General features: G+C 33.4%; 1 protein-coding gene and 1 long non-coding RNA gene across 2 annotated transcripts; one reads left to right on the top strand and one right to left on the bottom strand.

Moving 5' to 3' along the window:
• Nucleotides 1-1383: 1383 nt before the first annotated feature.
• Nucleotides 1384-10196, bottom strand: LOC105332303 (ribosome assembly protein METTL17, mitochondrial). Its single transcript, XM_066078523.1, has 15 exons — nt 10018-10196; nt 9623-9920; nt 6457-6618; nt 6103-6226; nt 5901-5982; nt 5674-5747; nt 5033-5127; nt 4519-4592; nt 3930-4037; nt 3734-3802; nt 3568-3612; nt 3294-3386; nt 2694-2757; nt 2082-2217; nt 1384-1646 (listed from the first exon to the last, which is right to left on the bottom strand). Exons 1-15 carry the CDS (start codon nt 10090-10092, stop codon nt 1403-1405), a joined length of 1743 nt encoding a protein of 580 aa, XP_065934595.1. The 5' UTR covers nt 10093-10196; the 3' UTR covers nt 1384-1402.
• A 59-nt stretch (nt 10197-10255) lies between these two features.
• On the top strand, nt 10256-10791 carry LOC105332302 (uncharacterized). Its single transcript, XR_900755.4, has 2 exons — nt 10256-10394; nt 10531-10791. It is a non-coding gene; the product is annotated as an uncharacterized lncRNA (long non-coding RNA).
• Nucleotides 10792-16073: the final 5282 nt, after the last annotated feature.

The following is a 16073-nucleotide window of genomic DNA, read 5'->3' as shown; positions in this document are numbered from 1 at the left end:
TTCTAATCTGCTGATTGGAACACTATAATTTTCGCTATTTCTTGTGTGATATTTTGAGACATTTTTTGTTACGGGAGGAATAATATTGCTCAAGTACTCAGGTACTTGATTTGTATGAATTTTAAACATGGTTATTAATTTAGCCTTATTTAAATAATATATGCTAATATATTTCCAACATGGAGACCCTTTTGTTGTTCTAGATTTTGAGAAGAAGGTTTTTAACGATTTTTTAATTCTTTTTATACCCATGTAAAAACTCAACCCCACCCTCATTGTGGCCCAACCCTTCTCCTGGGAATCATGATTTCATTAAACTTTGAATCCATGCAACCAGGGACGTATATACTATAACAATATATATGTCCCTGATGCAACCTGAGGATGCTTCTTCACTTTGAGAAGACTTTTAAAGAATTTCCTGCACTTTTTCCAATGCCAAATTCACCCCCTATCATTCCCTGACCCTTTTCTATGCAAACTTGAATTTACATAACATGAGGATGCTTCTACACAAGTTTCCGCTTTTCTAGCCAAACAGTTTTTGAGAGGATCGATTTTTTTAAAAAAATTCTTCTAATTATTCCTATGCAAAACTTTAACACTCTGTATATGCCTCTCCTTTTTCTATACAAACTTGAATATACACAACATGAAAACAATTCCTCTCAAGTTTCAGCTTTTCTGGCCATATGGTTTTTGTGAAGATTTTTAAAAACTTATATTCCTATGTCAAAATTCCCCTCTCCCCAAGGGATAATGATTTGAACAAACTTGAATGCAACCTGAGGACGCTTTCACAAAAGTTTCAGCTTTCCAGCCAATAAGTTTTCTCTTTTTTTATTGGAAATAGGAAGATTTTCTAAAAATATCAAAATCAAAATAGCAATGTACCTTTTTTTTTGCTATGCCTGGTTAATTGGCCCAGTGGCTCTGGAGAAGAAGTAAAAACATTAATGTGAAATGTTAAAAGTTTACTATGACAACATTAATGCCAACAATGGTGATGACAAACAACAAGAATAGCTAACTTGAGCTTCTGGCTCAGGTGAGCTAAATAAAGGCAGGAAATTTAAATTATCTTTGACGACTGGGAATAATGTGAAGCATGGTAACAGTTATCAGTTAACATGGTATAATCATGCGATTGGTGTCACAGATTCACAAAGAGCAAACATTGCATCCAGCACACATCTATCAAATACCAGTATTTCCAATTCTTTAAATTACAGCTATATGTTCTGTAATTATGTAACAAATATATTGTCCGTAATATGTCTAAAGGGTTCCCTTTAGAAAAAGAAATTGTTCGGATAATTATAATTTTATTTCTCACAAAAAAACCTGAAAATGACCTTTAGTATAAAACATAACAACAACATGTTTTACTAGTACAAGTAGTTTATTTTTCTTTGGGACTGTCATCTTTTATATTGTATAGAGAGTCCAAATCAAACAAGTCTTTTGTATGGGATGTTGTCTTTTTGGAATCTGTTGTCATGTTCTGCTCCGCCAGGTTGTTCCAACCTGTTCCATCATCTGCACTGTCTTCACGATCCATTGTGATGTTACTTTCATTTTCATGGTCTAGTTTTACAGGAAGTAAGTCTCCCCACTGAGATTCACAGGTCATTCGATACAGCTCCCTAATTAAAAAATAATAAAGTGATGCATTTTTTTTTCATCTTGTTCGAGAAGAACAAAGATTTTGTGAGAACTATAAATTCCTTATCTTACACGAGTACGGTATGTATACTTCATTATGGGATTCTGTTGTTTTGTGCCAAATTTCAAGAACATAAAAAAACAAGCACCCAATTTATCGTACACTTTCATATAGTTCACAACTGCCAGAAAGATAAAAGCGAGAATTAAAATGCATGATGGATGCTTCTCACAAATTAATGCTGATATTTATTCCTTGTGTTTAATTATGAATGTACAGTACATTTTTTTCATTTAAGACACTGATTGGTACTAGTGTGGTTTAACTGTATTTGTATATACATGTACTGTCTTCCCCTCCCCACCATTTTTACTTCTATTATAAAATATCATAATTTTTACAGACTAAGCCACACCTTCCATTACGCCCTCTACTGATCGATCTCCTGCTCAGTGTACCATCAGGGCAGCATAAAGTACAGTACGCCATATCCTTGTGTCGTTTCTGAAGGACCTCTGAGAACACTATCCTTGGCCATTCATTTGTCATATCTGAAATCAGAAGAAGGTACAGCATGTTACCAATAAGAAATGTCAAACCAAAAATATGGTAGTGTACATTTTTTGGAAATTAATAAAGAATGAAAATGTACACAAATCATGATTTGAACATATGTGGAGGTTTTCTGCTTTACAGAAGCAAATACTGTAAATTCCTTATTAAACGTGAGGAATTAATATTCGTGTAAAATAGCGAGAAGCAGTCCTCACAGATTTTAAAATCTAGCTTTTATTTTTCAGACAGTTTTGAGCTATATAAAATTTTACGAAAAAATTGGTGCTCTCGATTTCATATTTTCAGGATTTGATGCAAAACACCGGAATCCCGTAATAAAGTAATTCACGTAAAATAAGGAATTTACAGTACATGTATCTAAATGAAATACATGTAACAAATATGATCTTATTTGTCCAAGATAGAAAAATCATTATCTGGAGCATGTATATTGTCCATCTGGTGGAAATACCTTCTGCAAGCTTTCCTCTTTTGAAAATGACATAGCTGTATCTTTCTTTCACTCTGTCTTGAGACTACAAAAAGTAGATTAGATATTTAGAAATTCAAAAAGGGGAGTAACTTGCAAAAATAAATCAACATATTAAACAGCCTTCCTCATTACAATGTACCATATATTAACATATTAAAACAGCCTTCCTCATTACAATGTACCATATGTTTTGAAATTCTGGCATGAAAAACCAAAGAATACATAGGTAGTATTTTTTTTTTAGATATGGAGATCTCAATACTTGTTGCATGAAGAAACAGTGGTTGGACTTCCAACTGACTTCCACACTTTTATATCACTATCTGACATAAACATCGAACAAGGAATTTATAGGGGTAATTATGAACTACATGTACATATATAGTTTGTGAATAAAGATATACACAGTACCTCATTTAAAAAATACCAGTAAAGAAAAATATTTCACATGTAAATATGTACAAACTTAAGTAAAAGTTTGGTTTTCACTTAAGTGGGTGTATCACATATCCCAATTTTTCCAGGGATATATATCATATATACTTCTTTACAAATAAACACAGTTATACATGTATGTACCTGGCCCTTCCACTGCTGGCATTGTACCTCAAAATTACAAGGCATGTTCTCTGGAGCATATCTAAACTTTGGACAATGTTGATTGTGTGGGCACTAAAATATATAAACTACATGTAATAATTACTAAATTTCTGATAAAATAAAAATAATTCAATATTAAAAAAAATAATAATTTGATTTTCTTCAATAAATCATAAAATAAATATATGTACCAAATCAATGAATTTCAAGTTTTACCAAACATAGGTATAAACACATGTATATGTTCATTTACCGGAGCAAATATATTCACTTCCACATCCTCATTTGGTAAATTCATCTGCAAAAATATTTAAAGACAACGTTATTTATGAATTCAAAAATAATTATTTAAAGCAACCAATAACATTTACTCAAGTAAATAAACAATTATTAAAAGAGATCAATTTCTTTTCATTTACCTTCAATAATTTACGACGAGCTTCCTGTATTAAAAGAAACCCAGCATATGTTCCAACATCAACCAATATCTGTAGTAAATACAAACAAATGAAAAGTTAGAGAATAGGATTATTTTTTATATGTATTTTCAAACAAACATCATTTAATTGCTTCTACATAAAAAGAACCATTTACATGCTGCTAAGACTAACTTACGAAATAGTCCTCCGTCCTGTCCCAGAGTTCCCTGATCAACTGTAATCGACTCTTTTGATTTGGGAAGTCCATTAATGTGTAGGCACATATCACCAATGAGAATCTACCCTAAATATAAAACCAAAACAATGTAACATTCACAGTACATGTGCTCACATTTCATGACCATGTACCATGGTAAGAAGGCTAGTGTTATGAATTGACTGGGCCTCGGTCAGACAGGAACAAGAAAGGTCGACAAATGTGGAGACTTGATTAGAGAATGATATATGTTTGGGAAACGAAAGAAAAAATTTAGCACAAAACCTAAGATTATATTTTGTATAAATTATTCACTGGTAATCAGTTATCTAATGAATATATAGAACCAACTGTTACTGCAGTTCTCTTTATAATGGAATAAACACCAAAATTCACATGGCGGTGACAAGTTTAAAACTCCCTTGAATCAGCATAATTATTTTAAGAGGAATCTTTTTAAATAATCTATATGGAGGTTACCGTCTTCTGTAAACTAGTAATTTATACTTTAATCAAAATTTACAATGAAGCTTGCAAGACTTTGAATATATGTGTACTCTGCACTTACACCTTTCTGTAACGGTAGCTTATCCCTGAAATACACATTAGGAATCACCATACTCTGCCTGTTCATGTCTCCCTCTGTAAAAACAATTTAAGCAAATAAATATATGTTTGAATCTGTCAGTCTTCTTTTAATACTAAATGCTGTGTATCTGGAAAAAAATTTCCAGGTCTCAATCGCATCATATATACCTATAGTAACTTTGAAGCTCATAAATATCAAAGGAGTGATAAACATGTGTAACAAGTAAACTTTAACCATGCAATCATGTGCCTAAATAATCAAGGGCTATACTTGGAAAAACATATATGTCTGGACTGTAAACAGCTACAAAGAGAGTACATGTAATAGCAAGCTAAGTGTAAAGAATTATGTGGCTTAACCATAAATGTTATCATCTGTACCCATCACTAGTACATAAGTAGTGAAGATATTCCTCTACAAGCCTAATTTTCTATAGCAGCTGAGAATGCATGGTCACATACTAATCTATGCTGACAATCAAAACGGTACTCACCTTTTAATATCTGCATGGCCATTTTGTTCATTTCTGAGGCATTATCAACACAGTAGTACTCCCTAACAGACTCTGACCATAATCTGTTGGTTGCCCTACAAAAATATAATTTAAAGTGTTTTTTTTTAAATGACGTTCCAGTAAATTAAAGCTGCACTGTTTAAATCAGAATGAGTATGAACTGTTCTCTATAAAAATCTTTATACCACATTAATGATCTATATAGTGATCATTTCTGTAAAAAGCATTTTTTTCAAATCTAAAAATTATTAAGTTTTTAGAAATCTTTTTAAAACAGATTTGCATTTTAATTTTCTTGTAGATTTGTTCTTTAACTTGTTGTTCATCAAAAATGAGTTTGGGATTTTTCATTAATAAAATTATGTAATGTTCTGAACCAAAAAATTTCCTGTTAAAACTATAAAATTATCAAAAAATGTCCTGTTAATTTGAGTGACTTTTTCCAGGTGTGTTATTCCACCTTAATAAAATTATGTAATGTTCTGAAGCTAAATGTCCAGCAGAGTGCATCAGCAATAGGCAAATACTATCTTTAGAGTTAACATGGAGAACTCTGGGTAATTTTGCTCTATTGGCAGTAACTCCATGCTGGGAAATCTTGGACACAGAATACAACTTACCAGACAGCAGACCCAACACCAGATCCCATGTTTAATAAACTCTGAGGCTCAAAATCAGGATCCCTCCTTTTGATCTAAATACCATGATAAGGTGCTCAATGAGTGACATGGTAAACCATGGAAAAGATTCAATTCATAGTAAGCTATATGCATAAATTTTATATCAAAACACAAGTACATGTACATATAAATTTTCATTTGGCTCTATGCATGTACATGAAACATACCTCATTGAGACACTCTGTTAAGACACTGTAGTTTGGTATCATTCTGGAATATGAGTACTTTAGGGCAAAGTCTGCTGTGTATCTGAAGAAAAATAAATCATTTGTATAAAACTAATGCACATCAAAATTCAATATATATGTAAACATTTAAATTCAAAGTAATCCTAGATATTATATGCCTTACTTCTGAGGTATTACTTACTGTAAAGGCCTGTAGTGGTATGTAGTGAAACGTAGACGCTTTTTTATTTGATTTTGGATATTATTTTGTAAATTTTTCAGTTCTTTTAGTTCATCTTCTGTTAACTCAGGCAGAGCAATCAGTTCTTTAAAAAAGAACAAGAAATTATGCATCTAAATTGTAAGTCTTTTATAAGACAACATTATTTTTTTCCCACATAACATGACTGCTTTCTTTGTTCAATACTTACACATAGTAAATGTAATTACACAAAGAAATTAAGTACCCTAATACTTCGGGATTAAAAAAAAACATAGATCACTGCTATATACAGGGTAAACTGCAGATAACTGAGAGGAAAATCTACCTAAATACCTTGCAACTTTGCCTGCTGTTTATTTGACAGCCTGCTGATGACAAATGGTTCAATCTTTCTAGCTCTAGCTGTCAAAGATGATTGAGACTCTGGAAGTTGTCGTTTCATCAGCTGGTTATACAAGCTCCTACCATCAGTTTCCAGACTCTTACATTCGGAATCTAAGAACAATAGCCACAAAGATGGAAAATGAACATAATCCTTAAGGTTGGAATTCAAAATATAATTTGAATACCAAGTTCAGTTGATAAAAAAATTTCATGAATCTAAATGCAAAAACCTGCAGGTAACATATACATGTACATGTATGTACTTCACTGTTTCAGTGTAAAGTTGTAAACCAACCCTTGGCTTTTTAAAGTGATCATTACCATTTATTAACATAATTGACATTTTCCATACTCTAATAGATATTTGCCTGCGCTTGACCTAATGATAGATAAATGTAATATGTAAACGGTGTGACCGTTGGACCGAGCTCAGATTTAACACAGTGGAGTTTGATTTTTAGGTCACCTGAGTCACTCAGGTGACCTATTGCAATTGGTCTTCGTCCGTCGTCGTGCGTCTGTGCGTCGTGCGTTAACAATTTTACATTTTTAACTTCTTCTTGAAAATTACCAGGCCAATCGTTACCATTTTTGGTGTGAAGCATCTCTATGGTAAGAAGAATCTAAATTGTGAAATTCATGGCTCTACCACCCCTGGGGTGCCACGGGCGGGGCCAAATATGCAAAAAAAGCCAAATTTTCAAAAATCTTCTTCTCTACTCCCACGCATGTGAGGAAAAAACTGGTTGCATGGTTATGTTGTCCATGAAGCCCTCTACCAAAATTGTGAAATTTATGGCCCCTGGGTCAGGGGTTCTGGCTCTAGGGTGGGGCCAATATGGCCATATAGTAAAAATGTATTTAACCTTAGAAAATCTTCTTCTCTACTACCATATATATTTTTAAAAAACTAAATGCATGATTATGATGTCCATGAAGCCCTCTACCAAAATTGTGAAATTTATGACCCCTGGGTCAGGGGTTCAGGATCTAGGGTGGGGCCAATGTGGCAAAATAGTAAAAATGTATTAAATCTTAGAAAATCTTCTTCTCTACTATCATATATATTTGTCAAAAACTAAATGCAAGATAATGATGTCCATGAAGCCCTCTACCTAAATTGTGAAATTCATGACCCCTTGGTCAGGGGTTCAGGCTCTAGGGTGGGGCCAATATGGCCATATAGTACAAATGTATTAAATCTTAGAAAATCTTCTTCTCTACTCCCATATATATATGTTAAAAACTAAATGCATGATTATGATGTCCATGAGGCCCTCTATCAAAATTGTGAAATTCATGACCCCTGGGTCAGGGGTTCAGGCTCTAGGGTGGGGCCAATATGGCCATATAGTAAAACTTTTTTAAATCTTAGAAAATCTTCTTCTCTACAACCATATATATTTGTTAAAAACTGAATGCATGATTATGATGTCCATGAAGCCCTCTACCAAAATTGTGAAATTCATGACCCCTGGGTCAGGGGTTCAGGCTCTAGGGTGGGGCCAATATGGCCATATAGTAAAACTTTTTTAAATCTTAAAAAATCTTCTTCTCTACTCCCACACATGTGAGCAAAAAACTGAATACATGGTTATGATGTTCATGAGGGCCTCTACTAAAATTGTGAAATTCATGACCCCTTTATTAGGTGTTCAGGCTCTAGGGTGGGGCCAATATGGCCATATAGTAAAAATGTTTAAAATCTTAAAAAATCTTCTTCTCTCCTCCCACACATGGGGACAAAAAACTGAATACATGGTTATGATATCCACAATCTCCTTTACCTAAATTGTGAAATTCATGGCCCCTGGGTCAGGTGTTCAGGACATGAAGGGGGGGGGGCGCAATATGGCAATATAGTGTTAATGCATATAATGTTTGAAAATTTTCTTCTCTATTCTCACACATCTGTATAAAAAAACTGACTAATAATTATGTTTACCAGGAAGTCCTCTACTGAAATTTTAATTTTCATGTCCCCCTCAAGGATGGGTTTTGACTCTAGGGCAGGGCCAAAATGGATGTATAGATGTTAATGCATATAACGCTAAAAAATTATTTTCTTTACTCCCACACACCTGAAAGGAAAACTGAATTCATGATTTTGTAGACCAGATCTTTTAGTTTTTCACCAAAATAATAGGTTTCACAGTTCTTTTTGAAATGTGGTCGTCATTACAAATTTATTATTTTTGTACTCCAGTATGAAACTTAATTAATTAGATGCATATATGAGACTCCATGACAAGTTTGTGTATGGGATATATGCTACTCAGGTGACCGTTAAGGCCAATTGGCCTCTTGTTGTAGAACAAAATTTATTTGAAACGCACACAGTAGGATCCGCCTGGTTGCCTACACATATCATTAGCCAAAGTTTAACTAAACGTTGCATGCTCAGTCTACATTATGACGTCATATTTCAGACGTAAAACGTTCAAGTTTTGTCTTCGGAAATAGCTGAAGAGAGTTACGTGATTCCGAACTTTTTTTTATTTCTTCTTTCATTGTTCATCAATTAAATTCATATAAATGCCGCTCTAATGAAATTAAATATTTTATTAAGTATCTAAAAGATCAGTTCCTTAACGTTAATGTTTTTATTTTCCATCTGATAATTTGATAAGACATACATAGAACAAGTCGTGTTTCTTGATTGAAGCACTACTGAAACTTATCTGGTTTCCTTTTTAATTTCTTTTAATTCAAATTACCTTCTAATGAAACATTGGAACATATTTAATCGAGTTCAGGGGCAATAAACATCGATAAGTACCAGTCAATCAATGAACGAACTACCTTTTTAAAAACAAAATAAATGGCTGCCAAGATGGCGGCGCCCAGGGCTGGAAGAAATTTTTTTTGGCCTTAGTACCCCTGATTCAACTTTCATTTTTCACTGATTTTCTTATATATACGTGTTACCATTAATTCTCGCTTAGCGAGGCGGGCTTCGCCTGCGCTCGGTATTATATATAAGTTTTTATGTGTAAACTCTGTCTTTTTTATATTGGTTTCTCTGTTCATACATGTATGATTAAGTTTCAAAAATGTAAATCATTCCAGATATTTACAACAAAATAACCCTACAAAATACATGTTTTATTTATACCTTTGAAAATGGATTCAAGAGTGTTTTCCAAAATCTCTGGTATTTCAGTGATCTTATCAGATTTCATGCGCCCAGGGTGTTTCTTGAACTGATAGCCGTTTTCTGTAACTGGGATATGTTCTATAGCTGCTGTGTCAGCTCTAGTGGTCTTAGGTAGAGCTGCGAGGGGAATTATTGGCTTCTCAGCATTTGGAGTGTGTGTTCCAGTTGAAAAACTACTCTTTAATTCTTGCAAACGCTGCTCTTCTGACGAGGGAGAGTCATCATCTATCATCGTTGTGTGTCGTCTTTGCAACAACTGCAAAAACAACACAATGAACACATTTAATTTTAAGAAAATAAAAATATTCCTTTGCACCACTATCTTTTAACTTCATGGTTTTAAAACTATTTACCCTAATTAGGCTCTTTCTATGATGAAATTGTCGACAAATTCGGGAAGTCATGATTTCAGTCAAGGGCGCAGCCATGATGGATTTGATCTAATGCTCAAACCGCTCCGTGCAGGTCGACAAAATCCGAACAGAATATTTTTTCTATCAAAAATTCAACATTAATGCAAGTTTTAAAGTGAATGGTCTTTCCGCATATACATTAAAAATGATATTTTTGAATTTATCTAGATTTTGTTTAATTACTTGAGAATCCGGAGGATTGTGGAGATTGTTTGTGTCATATTTATTTTTAGATATAAAAGAGGGGGCGTGTCTCGATATAAGGATGACAAACTCCGGGTCGGATATCATTACTATTCTTAAGGAACAGAAGATAGGTGACCGAAATCTCAATCTCTCTCTCTCTCTCTCTCTCTCTCTCTCTCTCTCTCTCTCTCTCTCATTTATATATAAAGTTTTGGACATGTAATGTATAATGTATAATGTTTATTCATTTCGTTCTTCATTTTATAGGACTGACTGTTGGAGTGTCTCTCTTGCTCTTCGTGAGCTATCTATTCATGGCATACATCATCTATAAACCATGGAAAGGCCCCTCCCGGAGTCCACCCCGCAGTCCGGTGCTATGACAATGAGCGTGAACTTTCATCCTGTACAGTCGATTTATTATTTTAATCGTATTTCTATGTCTCCTTCAATTCCAACCCCTTGTACTTTATTTGTTGTGTGTATTTGTGAGCATATCAATGCACAATAAAAACTTTTTTAAAAACATGTATATGTGCTTTAAAGAACCACTTAATTCAAACAAGCAGAACAATTAATACATTTTGTATCTTTGTTTTTATTGGAGACCCTACTCAACCCAGCTTACCCCAGCAGATTTGAGAGGAAAAAGTATAAAAGAAGCACTAAGATAGTTTACATATAATCGAATATCTATCAATTAACATTATTCATTATGCATCTATTATACTATTATCATTGTGATCATTTTGTGCTTGGGGACTGGAACCCAACCCATTTTAAGGTTTTCCCAACCAACCCCAACAAGAGGAGATGGGGTTAGTTGTAATAGTGTGTAATAAAGTTCTTTCACTGAAAAAATATGAGTTAAACGTCGTATCTTTACCTCTTAACGACATCAATCATATCTGTTACCAAATCTCATAATTTTTATATTTGAGAGATAATGGTACATATAAAAATTAGTGAGAGATAATGCACTGAGTATCTTTATACAATAAGATACAAGTTTCTTATATATATATATATATATATATATATCGATTCAAGCTTATATACATGTATGTATTTGTATCAAAACGTGGAATATCCCACTCTAGTTAGAAAAGTTAGAATTCGTGTATAAAATGCTTTTTTATTTATAATGACTTCAAGACTTAAGTATTTATGTTGTCTTAAAGGTGGAGGGCGTAAGATTGTTAAAATAGTTGGATTAATGTGAAGCCCCATCTTCTCTGTACGAGCTGAGCTATTGGGGCTTTGTCCCCACGAGACCAAACTACGCGCCGCACTAACTGCGTTTAGGGACTTGCAGATGACTTCCGGACCACCGCAGCTTGTGGCTCCGATCCGTCTCCGCGTAGAAACCTTTTGTTACTGTTGTTACTTTAGAATCTTTAGATTACCAATATTATTATAGGTATAACTCATCGTCTCAAACCAATGATAAGAAGATTATCACGTTTCCAGACTCAGACCAATGCCATATACTGGGAAATGACACTATTTTTGTATTTCTTCAATGGATCCCCCTCCTCTTTTTACATGTTACCCCAGAAGAAGAGTATTCGGCTGCATGTACTCAGCTGCATGTTTAATGCAAAATTTATAATTTTGAAAGTTTGAAAATTCAAACACAAAAAAAGAACAAAATCTCACATTATTTGCGGGAGTAGAACCCGTTACCAAGGCGATCATGTGACCTTCGGTCTCTGAGGTGAGCCAAAAATCAAATACTATACATATATGTATAAAGTTGTATAGCTATAAAGTATTTCGACTGCATGTTTCTGGATGTACACATATGAACCAGATATTGTCGGAGTAACGAGAATATCCATTGCGACTGCTCCATGAAAAAAAAAAATCAACATTAACATCACTGCTTATATTTATTAGTATATTTGATTGTACAACTAAATATTACCGTATTATATAAAGACAAATTACATGCATGTATACGTGCATGCAACATAATTACTTACATGAATACAAAATGCTATTAAACTGCATTATCTGAGACTTTTCAAACAAAGTAAAAACAAATTCTTGATTGCTAAATAATTGCGGGAATTTGCCTATATATATAGGACCAATAAAGACAATTAATATATGGTTTTAGCAGGATTATGTTTGGGTATATGCCGTTATACTAGTATATATATTACGCAGCAGCAAAAAAGACAATTAATATATGGTTTTAGCAGGATAATGTTTAGGTATATGCCGTTATACTAGTATATATATTACGCAGCAGCAAAAACAATCTTCCACTTAGGATACCAAGGAGAACCGTCTAAAGACCTTTTGATATTGTTTGGTTATTCATTGTCCAAGTGGTTGATGTTCAATGTTCAAGTGGTATACTACATGTACTAAGTCCGACAGGGGGCTTTCTAAGACTAGCAGGATGAGGCACTTTTGGGAAGGAGGTGAATCTATTGTCTTTCTCTATCACGGGAAATGGAATACGTGTACCAATTGAGGAAGTAAAGGAACGGGTATAACAATCCATGCACACTTCAACATCCCTAGATACAGCTGTAAGATCTCTGGGTCTTTTAAAGATGTCGTCTTAAAGCACAAAGATTATCGAGAACTGTATAAGAACACGAACTATTAAGATCGCTTGATATATCTATAAAACTTATCTACTTTAAAATTTAATTTTAATGTTGACTTGTTGACCACGATCTGAGATCAATATTTTATTTTATTTGATTTTAATGTATAAAATGGTTTACTTGTGCATTTTGAATGTTTAACCAGGCACAGTTTGAATGTTTGAAGTTAAGTTACAAGCGAGATGCAAAGGTATATAAGAATTCATTGTTATGTAAGCAAGGCTCGAGTCTTATATTTGTTTTTAAATAATGTAAAAAAGTACATGTAATATTTTTTAGCAAAATGACTCGAGGTAAACAAAATAAACTGATTCAATTTGTTCGTGTATAACATTATCAGCAAAAGAAAACAACATTTGATTGAAACGTATATCAAAACAACACATAACGTAAACAATAAAAAGACCCGAGCTTTGAGATTCAATCTCTGTATCGTGCCTGTAACTTAATATCTGACTTTCAAATTTTGACGAAGCGTTAAAAAACCATACGTACATGTATTATTTTCCGAATGTTGGTTTACGACATAGCGAAACTCATAGCCACTAATACAGCCGTACTCGTTTCATAGTGTATAGTTTGTTTTGGACAATATCTTTCAAGAATATCAAGATAATCTTGAAAAAAAGTGCTTGTCTGTGCTGTAGTGGTTTCCTATATTTCTGTCGGTCATACATTGTAACAACCCTCGCACCATGTCTTTAATATAGTGAATTGGAATAGTTTTTCGATCTTAGTAACGCAGACGAAACATTTATATATTTAGCTTTTTTAAAAATCTATTTAAAAACACAAAAAGTAGTACAATAACAAAATCACACAGACTTGTTTCAAATTTCCACATTCTTAAAATACCTCTTATTTTGCAAGGTATTTATATTATGCATTTTGCGAACCGGTTTTGTTTGTTTTTTCTTGGAATACTATCTGCGTTGTGACATACTGAATTTCTTTATTTACGATTTAAAATTCAACTTGTTACTTGATATTCAAAACAAAACTGCATCGTTTGCAAAATGCACAAATCTTTGTGAAACCTATTGACCCGCGTGTCGTGAGAATCTGTTCATACCTCATCTACCTAACTATTGTTCAAAATATGTTTAGAATATCCTAGATACACATTTCGTACATGTATATATTATATCATACATAAGAAGTCAAAGCAATTTTCTCTACAACGTCTGTTAAATAGAATTCCGATATCAACCATGTTTTTGAATGATGTATATAGTCTTGAGCAAGAAGGAGGCGTAAATAAATTGTTACGATAACTCCACATTCTTCAATGAAAACGCTGTGAAGTGTACACGTTCGTAGGGTGGCTTAAAAGTTTAGGTGTAAAATGGCCCCTGGTAGACAAACACCTTTATAGACCCACTGTCGGGGGTCATTCATTACAGATAATGCCCCTGTCGATTATTGATAGCACTAAAATTACAACATCTAATGGAATTATCGCTGCATGTAATTCCTTTAGTTGCTCAATCAATCACGATCAAAACGTGGTACGATTGGTCAGCAGTCGCGCGTACTTTGATATCGCCTTGAAGTGATTCAGGCTATCAAAAATACATGAAGATTAATGACGATTTTATGGAAGAAGATTAGTTTTAATGATTTTTGAAATAATATTTATTTATATGACAAGTAACACCCGTGTTTGTTGCTACCAGGACATGCAACTGTTACATATATGTAATTATTCACAAAAACATAAGTAGCTAATCATAATCAGTGCAGGTTAGACTTTAAGCAGATTAATTATTTTTTTTTTTTTACATTTTAAATGTACAATGTATCTTATTCGCTCTTCCTTTATCCCTCTCAAAATACGAAATATGTTGCGAGCGTAAGCAAAATTAGTCTATTGAAATCAACTGAATCGTAACCAGATATTCCTTCTTTATTAATTAAATGCATGTCAGTCACTAATGCAATTGGTCAGGAAATGGCAATATGTATTATAAATACATACAGCTCACTTGGCAGTCCTAAGCATTACTTCATTAGTTATGACTGGTGTGTTAATCGGTTTTGTGACAAGAACAACACATGGGAATAAGAGTGAGCAATGTCACAGATACCCTATGTGATTACTGACAGGAAGACACACACGCGTACACTCCGCATGTAATCCAATTTCACAAGTATTTATGTAACCATTAGAATAGGGCGACAGCTGTAAGAAATGAATATCTGAAGATTGAATAAATATGGACGAATCTGTCTTTCTTCTTTAATTCTATTTTGTCTTATTGTGAAATGTGAAAATGTACAACGTGAACAACAAAGGGTTTATAGGGCAACCCTGTAGTATGCCATGTATCAGCCACAAGACTTTGAAAAGTGTTACATATTTATGACGGCTGTCATAAAAGATTATAACCTAAAAGTACACTTTCCTGGTTTGAACATCCATGTATTTGATTTCTCAATGTTTTGTCAATTGCAGGAAAAAAAAATTACGCGTCAAATATGAATTATGACTTCCTAAAATGTCAGAGGTAACAAGCATCCCCCCAAGAAAACACTGCAACTAAGAGTGGCAAATCCGGTTATTCTGCTAATTAACACTGCCCTCTAGAAACTACATCGCTAAAGACTAAGTTAGACCTGTTCTTTGCAAAAAAAGACAATGATGCTATCTATCCTTTTATCTCAAGGGTAGGATTAATCATGTATATTGTTGTCTTATCTCCACAAAGGACAGACATCTAAAATGCCGCGTGGGTTCATGTAATCCCCCCAAAAACAAGATAACAAAAAATGTTACATTTTACATCATGCTGACACCTCATTAAACATGCTTCTCCTTGAATCTGGTGGTGTAGGGTATATCTGATACGATATTGCCTTTGATAAAAAATATTTGTTTAGGAAGCTACATGTAATTTCTCAAATATTTTTCATCGTAAATAAGGGAAAGATTGACCTTTACCTGAATGTTCAATTACGAAGTTCTCAAACAATCTAGTTTCAAAAAAGTATTTATATTTTGAGAGGTAAAGTAAATACCAATTTTTAAGGAGTGATCCATTTTTTTCCCAGTGACATGTAAAAGAATATTCACTCTCCATAAATGTTTCACAAATTAAAGGAGAGATTTAAAAAATCAAATTATTTACTGGCAGATAATATTATGAGACGATCAATTTTTTCTCACGTCTTCTCTAACAATGCCCA

The sequence above is a fragment of the Magallana gigas genome, chromosome 3 (assembly GCF_963853765.1).
Source record: "Magallana gigas chromosome 3, xbMagGiga1.1, whole genome shotgun sequence".
In the NCBI taxonomy this organism is placed as follows: Eukaryota; Metazoa; Mollusca; class Bivalvia; order Ostreida; family Ostreidae; genus Magallana; species Magallana gigas.
The sequence above is the reverse complement of the archived record's forward strand: the minus strand, read 5'-3'. Positions and strand labels throughout refer to the sequence as shown.

Excerpts from the sequence above, each read along its gene's own strand:
- LOC105332303 (XM_066078523.1), bottom strand. The coding sequence starts at position 10,092 with ATGGCTGCGCCCTTGACTGAAATCATGACTTCCCGAATTTGTCGACAA. Across the intron at positions 5,128-5,673 it reads GGTGTTGGGTCTGCTGTCTG|GGCAACCAACAGATTATGGT; the intron begins GTAAGTTGTATT and ends ATATTTTTGTAG. Across the intron at positions 2,218-2,693 it reads AAGAGGAAAGCTTGCAGAAG|ATATGACAAATGAATGGCCA; the intron begins GTATTTCCACCA and ends TTCTGATTTCAG.